The sequence below is a fragment of the Varanus komodoensis genome, unplaced genomic scaffold, assembly GCF_004798865.1.
Source record: "Varanus komodoensis strain SLA01 unplaced genomic scaffold, ASM479886v1 scaffold2, whole genome shotgun sequence".
NCBI classification, from domain to species: Eukaryota; Metazoa; Chordata; class Lepidosauria; order Squamata; family Varanidae; genus Varanus; species Varanus komodoensis.
The window spans coordinates 27,408,148-27,420,950 of NW_025335568.1; the positions used below are offsets into that span (position 1 = coordinate 27,408,148).

At 40.2% G+C, this 12,803-nt stretch overlaps 1 protein-coding gene across 5 annotated transcripts in view; it reads right to left on the bottom strand.

The window, feature by feature from the left end:
- Positions 1-12,803, bottom strand: part of PDE5A (phosphodiesterase 5A) — a 95,045-nt gene that overhangs the window by 46,943 nt on the left and 35,299 nt on the right. For all 5 annotated transcript variants that reach the window (XM_044428280.1, XM_044428279.1, XM_044428281.1 and 2 more), the window contains exons 4-6: positions 6,753-6,824; positions 2,843-2,932; positions 722-859 (exon numbers count right to left, since the gene is read on the bottom strand). In XM_044428280.1, coding sequence (XP_044284215.1) covers positions 722-859; positions 2,843-2,932; positions 6,753-6,824 — 300 coding nt within the window. The remainder of the gene's footprint in view (positions 1-721; positions 860-2,842; positions 2,933-6,752; positions 6,825-12,803) is intronic.

Here is a 12,803-nt window from a genome sequence, read left to right on the forward strand (position 1 = left end):
TTATTTATTAAAACATTTTTATGCCGCCCCATTCACCAAAGCCTCGGGGCGGCTTACAACAATAAATAAAACCACATAAATTAAAATATACATATTAGAATAGTAATAATAATTTAAAATACAATATACACACAATATAAAATAAGCCGCCCTGGCCAGATAAAATTCAGTAGTATTAACATTTAAAATGTTGCTTAAATAAAAAGGTCTTTGCCTGGCGCCGAAAAACAAATAACGACGGCGCCAGGCGGACCTCTATGGGGAGCGCATTCCATAACTTAGGCGCCACCGCTGAGAAAGCCCTCCTCTGAGTAGCCACCCTCCTAATTTCTCTCATGGAGGGCTCCCAGAGAAGGGCCTCTCCCGCCAATCTCAGGGGGCGACTGGGCATATATGGATGTAAGCACTCCTTCTCGCTTTTGGCTTTTATGTGGTTTTCAAACCATATTTTTACTAAGTATTACCCTGCCTCTGACTTTGCTCTAAGCCAGTTTTAGAACATGGTTATGGTAGCATATTAGTACTTGAAAAAACAACACCAGGTGCACAGCATCTTTGCAGTCTCTCCATTCCTTCACTGTATGCAACTGCAAAAAGTAGGTTTCCAGTATGGTCCAGCACTAATGATGAGAAGCAGAGAATTGGCTCCAAGCTCTGCAAAAGCTCTAACAGATGTAGGCAAACTTTATTTTCTTGAAAGTAAATCAGGATCTGTACTTACAGAACAGTCTTCGTCGACTATAAAAATGGTGCACTTCTGCACTTGCATGAAAGAGATTATGGTGGCAGCTATCTTCTTCAAAATGACTTCCAAGGATTGCTGCTCTTCGAATATTAAGCTGGCAAGATCAAGAAGAACCTGCAGACAGAGAAAACTATTTCAGCATACCCAACTTCTGAAGCTATCAAGATACTATGAAGTCTCAATTATGCAGCTTGATTTTTTAAATGGAGATGTGCATGGGGATTAGTTGCATGGTATGGTATGGCATGCTATGGTTCACTGTATCAGCCTGATGTTACCACAAAGCCTCCTGGGAAATTTGAAAAACTACACTTCACAGCATCCCTTGCTCACAGATTTGTCAAAGTTTCACAGCTGCAGACTTTTCTGTGTCCCAGAAGATGTACAGAACAATCTTCCCCTGGGAAGGAACCCTTTCACTCACTGAATGTAACAGAGGTACGCTCTTCTTTCTTCTAGTAAGCCACCCCTAACCATTTAGTCCAAGTCAGAGCAACCTGTAGCCCTTCAAATATTGTAGCCTACAACTTGCAATGGGCCAAGTCTTCATAGAAATTGATCAAGAATGGTGGGAGTTGTAGGCCAAAATATCTGGAGGATCTCAAGTTGGGCACCCCTGCCTTAATTTCATAAATGCGTACTGATTAATATGAAGGGTAGATGAAGGTCAAATACAAAATGGAAAATGTTGTGGTATCGTCACAGAAACTTAGTTGTAGCCAGTTGTATTTCCAAAATTATCATCATTATTTCAGCTAAAAGTTATTACTGAACATTACCAGAGACAACAGTAATGGAGGGCCTACAATTTTTTTTAAATAAATAAATGGGCTTTTTTTCTTTGATAATTCTCATTGATGTGCTCCTGTTAAACTAAAATAAAGCACAATAAATAATTTAAATGGTGCCACAAAATTTTTTACCTGCTTCTTCATTTCCACTTCAATAACTAAAGAGTGCTTACAGATCACTAGAAATACACATGCCCTCCTTGCAGGAGCTGTCTGGTGTCTCCAGTTCAAGGCGTCTCCAGTACCAGGCCTGGGAAAGAGATCTCAGTTCCCTGTGAATGTACTGCAAGACTTTTCTATCTGGACATGAAATGCTTTCAAACGTGCAGCCAGCACCGTTTTTTTTAAATCTAAAGAAATGCAGCATTATGTTTTTATGAGACTGAATAGAATGGGTTACAAATCTAAAAAAAAACTGCTTGAGTTATAGATCTGTGTTTTAGTTTTTATTTTTTTTCAGAATTTATAAACCATGCTTTCATCCAAAAATCAATTTCAAAGCATTTATGTATACTGAGATCTACAATACAATCAAAAACAACCTGAAACATTCAGCAAAAACACGATTAGAGGAAAAAGTTAAAGTTAACTCTACCCCCAGTTGAAAATACAATAGCTTAAATTTCCTGGAAAATAACGTGATTTTAACCTGGCACTGAAAAGAGCAGTGCTGGTACCAGGCATTCCTCCTTCAGACAGTCGATCAGGAAGGAATGAAAGTGAGGAGACAGTGCTACTGCCACTAGGAAGGGTGGAACAAGAATTCACTCCAGTTCTTGTCAGTTGAATCAAGGCAGCTGGAACAGGTCTCCCCTTTGAGTCTGCTCATACTCAAGTCTATACCAATCTCTTACAGCCCAGCCCCTTCCCAATTACAGGAAGAATTACAAGAATCAGATCTTCTAAGCATTCCTTTTGAGCGTTAGCAAACACAAAGGGATAAACACAAAGCCTAATCAGAATTCAGGACAAACACCAGGTTGCTCATCCAGTTTTACCAGCTTGTGCTGTCTCTTTAACTTTGGCCACCTCCCCTCCTCTCTTCTCCTCGCCTCGCCTCCCACTTCTTCATCCACAGTCCCAAGTTTTCTTTAGGGTACAGTCCAGTGCAGGAAAGACACTGCCCACTGCCAGGTCAACTCAGTCCAGCTGCCACTTATGGCACTAAGTGAATCCCATAGCTGAGCTACTCCACAACACACATTGGACATAATCTGAGGTTCTGGAGAAATCAGGTGGCTGAGTCAAAGGAAGCTTTTATGATGCAGTAGTCATACATTCCATTTTCACACAGATGAGTGCTCACCTGATTGCGTCTGTTTTCGAGCTGGGAGGTCTCATACAGCTGAGCATTGTGTAGAACAATTCCACAAAAGGCTAGATATGCAGCAAAATCCTGAAAACCAGATACTGAAAGTTATTTGAGCTGGCCACTAGAGTTCAAGAACATAAGGGTCTAGTCAACTAATGGCTAGAAATTGCAGTGTATATAAGTATATATTGGGCTGCATTTTTGCAGTGGAGGAAGCAGGTGTGCTCTGGAAAATTATCAGGTTTGTCCTAAATCCTGTATTATCTAGGCTAACTGGCATGTCAGCAAGAGTTCCAATTGATTCTCAAAGTGCCATACGCTTCCGCATTTTGGCAAACCTCATTAATGTAGGACTATTTTTGTGCTATCTCCCATGCGTCATCTCTATCTGCCAGTTACCACACAGTAGGGACAAAGTGTACAGAGCTCAGAATCAACTCCCAGCTACAAGTATTCACACCCTGAAAAGTACTTCTGGCTTTCAGTAGAAGCCCAATTATTTAGGCTTGATGAACTAGAAGGAGCTTATTATTTTCTGTTCCCAAGCATCCTGTTTTAATAGCAGTGACTACTGTTTATATACTATCTTAAAATATCCAATTCTACTTATGGCCCATTCTGCAGTGGTAAAGTTTTGTGGCCAATTCTTGCAAATACAAAAAAAGACAATGACATGCCTTATGTGCAATATTAAGTGTACAGTGTCTTACATAGTTCCTTCACCACTTGATCCAAGGCAAACAAAGTAAAATCAAGAATCCACTTCCCCAAGGAATAATAAAAATGATCTTCAGATGCTATTAAAGGGTGGCTGAAATTATTGTTTGACAAACGTGCATAAAACTGCCCTACTAGTCAGCAGTTACCAGAATTCTTGCATTTGTTTTGGAAACAGCAGCCCCACTTCTAACCACAGCTTACTTAAGAAGAAGTGTCACTGACATCAAAGTATTTATTTATGAATCAGTGCATTCTTGAGCAAAGCCTATGTAATACTCATACCTGTTTTGTCATGATAAAAGTTTCCTGTATTAAGTAATTCTAGGGAACCACACACACACCCAAACTGTCAGTCTTAAATACAGAACACATGGTATAGCCACCTATTAGAGAACAGGAAAAGTAGGAAGTGAATCTGGCAGGTAGCAGAACTATAAGCCTTTACTGTTTAGAACATGCATTGATTTTGATGTCCTGCAGATGTTCATCACATGTTCCATTTAGAAGGGATGAATGAATTCCGACTTTGTTATTGCCAAAGTTTGTCAGCATTTCTGGCTTGGGTTCAGCAATATTTGGTATACCACAGGACTACTTATGAAGTAGCACAGCTTTCAGACAAGCTGCTAAACATGACCATTTCAAATCACTCCACCTGAGGCACTTCTAAATTAATCCAGTACACTCTAACTATGGGCAGTTTCCACTGCTATGTTACTACAAATGCACATTATGTTGCACTGGTGGAAAGAACTTCTACCACAATGCCACCAGTGCTTGCTGGCCTGATGGGTCTTCTGAGGACACGTGTGCCAGCAAGCACGAATGACATTATGCTACAGGTCATTTACACTAGCACAAAGTAATTACGTTGGCAGTACATCAGATACTGCCCTATGATTTGTTCCCACTTCCATTATCCAGCATATTCTTTCTTTCCAGAATTGGGTTATATGATGTTTGCACAAAAAGGCAAGTTGCTTGCCTGTAACTGTGATTTTTGAGTGGTCATTTGTGCTTTCACACATGTCGGTTTTAACACCAGTGCAAGGCCTAGATTGGAAAGAAATTTCTACAGCTTAGCAACATGGATTGAGCAGGAGCCCTCTGCCCCTTTCAGTTCCTAGTTATAAGAATGGTGGCCTCCCATCCAGTCCCTCAGTTGCCCTGGAGACTGCATCATCTCCAGGTGGCCAAGGGGCAGAGATGTAGAAGTGATGGTGCACCCCCCTCCACCCAGCATCTGCACCCCAGAGGAGGGGGCAGCAGGCTGACAACAGTCACTGGGGTGGAGAGTGGGTTGTGTGAATGCACAGATGACCACTCGAAGAACAGTTACAGGTAAGCAACGTGTCTTTCTTCTTATGGCCTTTGTGCATCACACGTGGGTGATTGGCAAGTTTACCCTTCGCAGGATGGAAAGACTGGCATCACTGGAGAACTGATGAGAAGACTGCCCTACTGAAGACCGAGTTGGTGGTGCCGGATGAAGGCTGATGGTGTAGACCACGTGAGGGCTCTGCAGTATCAAGCGGTGAAATACCAGCTAGGAGGATGGCTGACGTGCTCTCTTTGGTCGAGGCAGCAGCCATTTTCCTCAGCCTCTTTCCTGGCTTCATGGTCCTGCTGCCCACAGGGCCAAGGGTCTCTTCATGTCTGGCTTGGAAGAGTTGGCCACACAGAGAGCCCACTGCCAGAGGGCTGATTTCAAGCAGCTGGCCTGCTGCTGGAGCATCTGTTTTTGAAGGCCTAGCAGTGTGGCCAAGCCTTGACCACATGTCCCCCGCCAAAGCAGAATTGGCAGAGACAATGGGTCCTGTGGGTCAGCATACTGTGGAACTGGGCGGAAGTTCTTATATTGTTGCCCTCTCTGTGACATTAAGCTGTAGAAGTTTCTTTCCAATCTAGGCCTTGCACTGGTGCCAAAGCCCACATGTGTGACGTACAGAGACCACAAGAATATAAACTTATTAAACCTCTATTTTGAAAATAATAGTTCAATAGTAATTTTGTACTGAGATATTCCTACAGATAGCTGACCTATGTGCAGTTGTCTCTCCTACTATCCTGCAAACATTTATGGCTCTAATTCAGATTAACTCTACGGCACTTTAGGAGGGGAGGCTTTAAGGTTCATACTCCTTAATTTTCAACCCAAATTTCTATCACATTCCTAAATGTCTCCATTGTTTGCAATGGGGATATTTTTAAAAAAAAATTCTCCTTCCCCGTGGAGGCTGGATGTAGGAAAAAAAAAAGGAAGGGAGGGAAAGGGACGAAAGATTAAACCTTCTCTCAAAGCACCACAGTCCTTATTTGAATTAGGGCTGGGCACACTTTCAGGAAAGTAAGTTTGGCCCTTAGTATTCAGCCTCAAGAGCACTTAATATTATTTGTCAGTCCTTGTTTTATATTAATTAGTCTTTGGTACATATAAATAACATGATTATGATGAATGGAAACATGATGGATTTAACAGAGAAACCAGCTTAGTAGTAGACTACATGCTTTTTGTGCATAAAATGCCAGGTTAAAATCCCATTATCTCCGCTTAAAAGATTGCAAGTAGTTTCTCTGGCTGAAATCTTGAAAAGTCAGAATAAACTGTGCTAGACCAGAGGTGCAATCTTATGCATGTTTAGCAAGTTTAGAGAAAATATGCAATAGGTACATAGAATATTTTAAATACGTATGAACATTTTGAAACAGCAGCCATTTAATTCCACATTGATGCCAATCGTGAAATATTTCACTTCTGCAATGTCCATGGTCACCTGAGGAAAGATTAACAAAGTCCAGTATCGCTTTTCACTGATTTGATGTATATCCTTATTGATGTATTGAATAAGTTCTCATGGTAGCTTGTAAGAAGTTACAATTGCAGTCAAATTATAGCAAGAACATTTAAAACACCTCTCTATAAACAAACAGAAGGAAAACAGCCTTAGAATTGGAGCACAAAAGTAATGTATAGAAGCTTAAAAAGGAGAATACAAAGGACTTTGCCTGGTATTGAAATGACATAAGGGTTGGCACCAGGTAAACCTCCATGGGAAAACAGCCCAGAGTTGCAGTGCCACCACCAAGCAGGCTCTTTCTCTTGTAGCTCTTGCTGCAACAGAGATGGGAAGGGGACCCGAAGAAGCTTTAACATCAATAAAAATAAAATTTAGTGTATTTATACCTTTTCATCTTGCTCAGTAAATGTTCCTCCACCACCAGACTTCTTATTGATTGCTTGCGCCACTCCAACCACCTGATTGAAGAAAATATAAAAATATAAAGTTAATGCTTAAAGCCGCAATCCTACCTGTATGTATTTCTTTTGAGAAAATCCCACTGAACGGATTGTAACTTCTGCATAGACATACGAAAGGTTCTTTTGAAATCCATTTAAGCCTATTGACGCTTATCTTACAGCAAGTCCCATTAACCGATGTTTACTTACACGTACAGAACAGATGCTTCATCTTAATGATTTGTGAGCTATGAAGCCAAATGTAGCAACCAAAATGAAATAAGGATATTATCTCACTACTGCACCAACAGGTTTGTGAACTGTTTCAGGAAGACAAGCTATACAATAGCATAGATCCATAATGCATCTATACACAACTTCTTTGGCTTTTGGGTACTCTGTACATTCAAATCACTGGTTTATATGATACCAGATGCAGCAGCCTCTCCTGATTCTAATTATCATTTTGCATATATAGTTCCATCACTGAGATGAGTTCATGAGAGCTGAACAGGAAATCTACTAGATTTACACTTGACAGATCTGGATACAAGCACTTAATCAACTGCAGACTAACTATGTTGCCTCACAGGCAAGTTACTATATCCTGAACACAACATTCCAATTTGTAAAAGAGTACGTGCGTGCATGCATACATGTAAGAAATAGTGCATAGATAATACTATCAATATGTCCTTTCTGCACTGTGCAATCCATATTCAAATACTGCCTTTCTGTGAATAATATACAAAACAACCCTGGTAAAAATTAGGGCTGAATGAACTCTATCCTAGAGTCATGAAGGAGCTGGTAGAAGAATTCTCAGAACCACTGTCTCCTATCTTGGGAAATCATGGAGGAGACGGGAAGTGCCAGATGACTGGAGAAGGGCTAGTGTTGTCCCTATCTTCAAGGAAGGAAAAGTAGAAGAACCTGGGAACTACTGACCAGTCAGTTCGACATCAATCCCTGGGAAAATTCTGAAGCAGACTATAAAGCAGTCAGTCTGATCTTGAAAACAATGCAGTGATTACTACAAACCAACATGGATTTCTCAAGATCAAATCTTGTTAGATTAAACGGATTTCATTTTTTGATTGGATAATCTCCCTGATGGACTGTGGGAATGCTGTGGACATCATATATGTTGACTTCAGCAAAGCTTTTGACAAAGTGCCCTATAATATCCTGATTAGCAAACTAGCTAACAGTGGGCTAGATGGAACACCTATCAGAAGGCTCCACAATTGGCTACAGAATCAGAATCAAAGACTGCTCATCAATGGCACTCTTCCTTCTCAGAGGAGGGGTAACATAGGGTATCGCAGAGTTCAGGCCCAGGCCTCTTCAACATTTTTATTATTTGGATGAGGAAGTGCAGGAAACAATTATCAAATCTGCAGATGACACAAAACTGGGTGGAACAGCAAATACCCTAAAAGACAGAATGAAGGTCCAGGGTGATTTTGATAAGCTGAAGTGCTGGGCTGAAAACAAGAGAATGAAATTTAGTAGGGACAAATGCCAAGTTCTCCACCTAGGAAAAAGAAACCAAGTGCATCCGTACAAGATGAGAAATACTTGGCTCAACAATACTGCAAGACAGAAGGATCTTGGAATTGTAGATCACAAGCTGAATATGAGTCAACAATGAGATGTGGTTGCAAAAAGGACAATTACTATTTAGCTTGCATTATCACTTCCAGATCCCGTGAAGTACTACTTCTCCTTTACGCAGCACTCGTTAGGTCTCATCTGGAGCGCTATGTCCTGTTATGGGCACCACAATATAAGAAAGATGCAGACAAGCTGGAAATGGTTCAAACAAGGGCAACAAGGATAATCAAAACAAAGCCCTACAAGGAGAGATTGAAAGAACTGGGCCTATTTAGCCTCAAGAAGACGACTAAGGGGAGATATAATAGCACTCTACAAGTACTTGAAAAGCTGTCACAAAGAAAAAGAACAGGATCTCAACCCAATCATCCCAAAGTGCTCAAGTTACAGAAAGACAGATTCCAGTTAAACACCTGGAAAAATGTCCTGACTGTTAGAACTGTACAGCAATGGAACCAATGACCTTGGGAGGGTGAGGCTCTCCCACACTAGAGGCCTTCAAGATACAACTGGGCAGCCATTTGAGAGGGATGGTTTAACTTGGAGTCCTGCACTGAGCAGAGGGTTGGACCCCATGGCCCCTCCCAACTATACTATTCTATGATTAATTATATTTTACAATGAAGTATATATCCTTACAAATTGGGGCTGCAGAAGACTTTAGATTTTACAGAGGAAGTGTGGCTACTGCTTTAAAAAGCTTCCCTCCCTCTTTGTTCTCCATAATGTCTACTTATATAGAATGCACAGTGTTATATTATCATGTGCCTGGAAAAAAGAGACAGTTTGTTAGGTTGAAAGTGCAGAGTTGTCTGTGGTTAGCAACTCATAGTTAAACTATGGTACATTATTTACATATAATCATAAACTTATGATTCAACATCCCTCCACGATTCAACAACAATGCACATTGGTTAAAAATCAAAATTTATTAATATGGTTTAGCTCATACAACTGAACCACCCATGGTTCAGCAACAACCCACAATCAACTCATACTCAGCCCATACTCTGGCTTGTCATGCTGTCTGAACCAGTCTTTTGGTTGTTCTTACATGTGAACCATGCCATCTTCTACCACTTAAAAGCTAAAGACCAAATAAGATATGAAGGGAAATGCATCTTTGCTTTACATTCATATCTGATAACTATTATAACCACAACAGACAAGATGGTATATTTATCTCTGCCCTGTGTATACTCAGAAATGGCTCTATGTAATGGGAGAAAAGCTCACGCTGGAACAGAGATTTTGATTAGACCATAGCAGGGAAAGAAAGCAATAAACCCTCTTTTGTGTTTGCTGCCATTCTGATAATTTTCAGTCCCTGTGTCCTTAGCTGTGTTCACAGCTGCTATTTGCATCTTTTTAAAGGTGCACATGAAATGCAAATACAGCTTTGATACCACTCTGTGTCTACTTGTTTTCAAGAAACTGACAACACTTGTCTGACACATCCAAAAGTTCTCTTAGTCCAGTCTATTAGTCAGTTCTTCCTGCTGAGACACAAGGTGGCTTTTGAAGTTATAGCAACCATCTGTTTAAATAAGGTTTCTAAATGTGCCCATGTGTGCCACAATAATTTAACTGGCTAAACAAATGATACTGTCACTAGAGAATTGAAGCTACTAGTTGAGCCAACACTGCAAACAAGAAAAGTAGCAATGTAACTGATTCACACAACTCTATTTACCTTGGGAAGCAAGTCCCACCCACACTGCGGTTGGCATTCACTGCACATATGGTAAGGGTCTTTTCCATGTTTGTTGTATTTATTTACTTATTTATTCATTCATACCCACATAAACATATATTTCTTTTTATAAATGTACATAAACATTTGGCAAACATGAAATCAGTACCATACAGAATAAGATAAAAACAAATCCCAATTTTAAAAAAAACAGCAGCAAAGCATACAATAAAAACAGTGTTCCTGACTTTGCATGTGGAGTTAGCAAAACCAGAAACTTTTTAGCAGCCTGCCAGGGGCATCCTCTGTGATTCAAATGGCAAAAGGAGTGTGATTCAGACAAAAGGCATACCCCCACCCTTTTCTTGGTGTTTCTAAACAAAGGTTTAATGGCAAGTTACTTGAAATGCTTAACTGATTTTTGTGTACATTTAATAGCTCTGCTGGATTTCAAGTGGCGTGACAGAATGGGCTCTACTCTTTGAACATTAATGGAAAATCTCAAAAGGAATAGTCCATTTATACATGTAGGTCTGATATTGCTGAGGCCTACCGCAGAGAGGTAATTGAGCCAGATGAGTGACCTTTTGATGTACTACTTGTAGTTCAGCAGAAACGAAAATAAGTAATGGGCCTGCTTCCCAAGGAATGATCTGCATGGAGTATCTAAAGGGAATTCAGTCTGCCTCTTCCAAAGTGGTACAGCTCAGCAACCACCCTGCATTCCCAAACCTTGCACCCTGCAGATGTGACAAACTACAACTCCCATGATCCCCAGAGTGGCCAACACCAAGTCGAGACTTAGCTGCCATTAGCCCAGTTACACCTACTTATTTTCAGTTTGAAGGGCAAAATGCTGGCTTGCTTACTTTGAAGTCATACACAGAAGAAACAATTTCAGAAGAGAAATGGTAGGCTGGACAGACACACATGAACACTCTCTACCTGTCTCTCTCTCTCAGCCATAAAGCTCCCAGAGAGGAATGCTGTCGTAATGTAGTTCAGTTCCTGACACCAAGTCAGTCCTCCAATGCGCCAACTTGCCCTTCTTCTAATATATCACTATTTAATATTTGGAATCCATATGTACAAAGAAGAGCACAAAGTTACCACTTCAGCAAGCAAGCGGCACTCAGGTACACAAACAAATGACTAGATCACAGGGAAAGTTACCAACTTACAGTTTGAATAAAACAGGCTTGCAAGCTTTCCTGAAATCAGATTAACTTCTGAGCCATCTATCCTCATAATGGGCTCCCACCACTCTCAACTATTTTTCTTTCTCTCTGAAGGCAATAAACAGCCAAGACCACTAAGTATAATAGCTGTAATTTTCCATTGTTTGTATCTATCAAAGAAATGAAGAAGAAACTAAGGCGCATTGGTGTGTGTGCCCTACCTCTCTCGACAAAAGAGATTGTTTATGCAGCACCCTACTTGCTCATCTGTGTCATCCTGCAAGCTGAAATCACCAAAGAGGCACATTTGTTACGTGGCAGCTCATGTGGGAATAACAGCTGAAACTGCACAACTGTCTTGAAAGAGTTATACTACATTAGCAAATGTACATGGTTCTTTCTACATAACTTCCAGGCTATCATCCCAGAAAGGTAATCTCTCAGTTTGTGAAAAACTTCAACAGAGTATGAAAATATCATCATTTTCATGCATACTTTAGGCTCCTGTAGTATCACCATGCATCAGTGGAAGATTTAATATTGATGATGATGAAGATGGCTGAAAGACTGCAGCTGACAAAAATGGACAAAATGATATAGCCCTTCATTAATTTATCATTTCTAAATGGATGTTCAAATTTACTCAAAATTCTGTGCAAGCCTATCCCAAGAGTTCACTTGAAAAAGCACCATGCTAAGGTCAAAATGCCAAAACAATTATTGGCAAATTATACCCATATATTCATTTATTTGCTAGGGAAGTTGAAAGCAGAAGAAAAGGCAGACCAAACAGAAGACAGATTGACTCCATAAAGGAAGCCACAGCCTTGAATTTAGAAAGCCAAGTAGGGATGTAATGGACTGGACATTTTGGAAGGCTTTCATTCATATGGTTATCCTAAGTTGGAGACAGCACGTAACAACAAATTCATTGATTTGTCTCTAGCATTAATATCAAAATAGGAAGTTGTAAAAAACTGAAGTTATAATGCAGATCCTAACTGGCCATTTTATAGTAGGATTTTACAGATTCACTCCAAAAATTAGCTGAGACTGTGGATGGCGGGTAGGGCTAGATTTGAAATCAATTTAGAGAGACGGAAATTCATCAGTTTTACTTAGCTGAACCTTGCAGATTCCAGTTCACTGTTTGTGCATGGGCGCCAACCTACAGCAGCATGAGTCAAAGCAGTTCGTGGATGTTTGTCTGCAAGATAGTTCATGTTGTCATTGTCATTGTTATTTAACTGCCAGTGAAATTTATGAAAATCAGCACCACAAAAACACAAAGCTTTGGAGGATTTTGCACAAATCTTACCAAACAAAATTGTTTTTCCAGTGCTATTTTCTGAACAAAAATGGTATTTTTTGTGGAAAACAGCATCTGGAAAAAGTTGAAGCACATGTTTTCTGGGTGCTCTTTCGTACAAAAATGGCCTATCTTGAATAAATCTTGCTAACCCATGTGATTTCTAGCTGCTGTTTTGTGTAAAAAGGGCAATTTCCCCA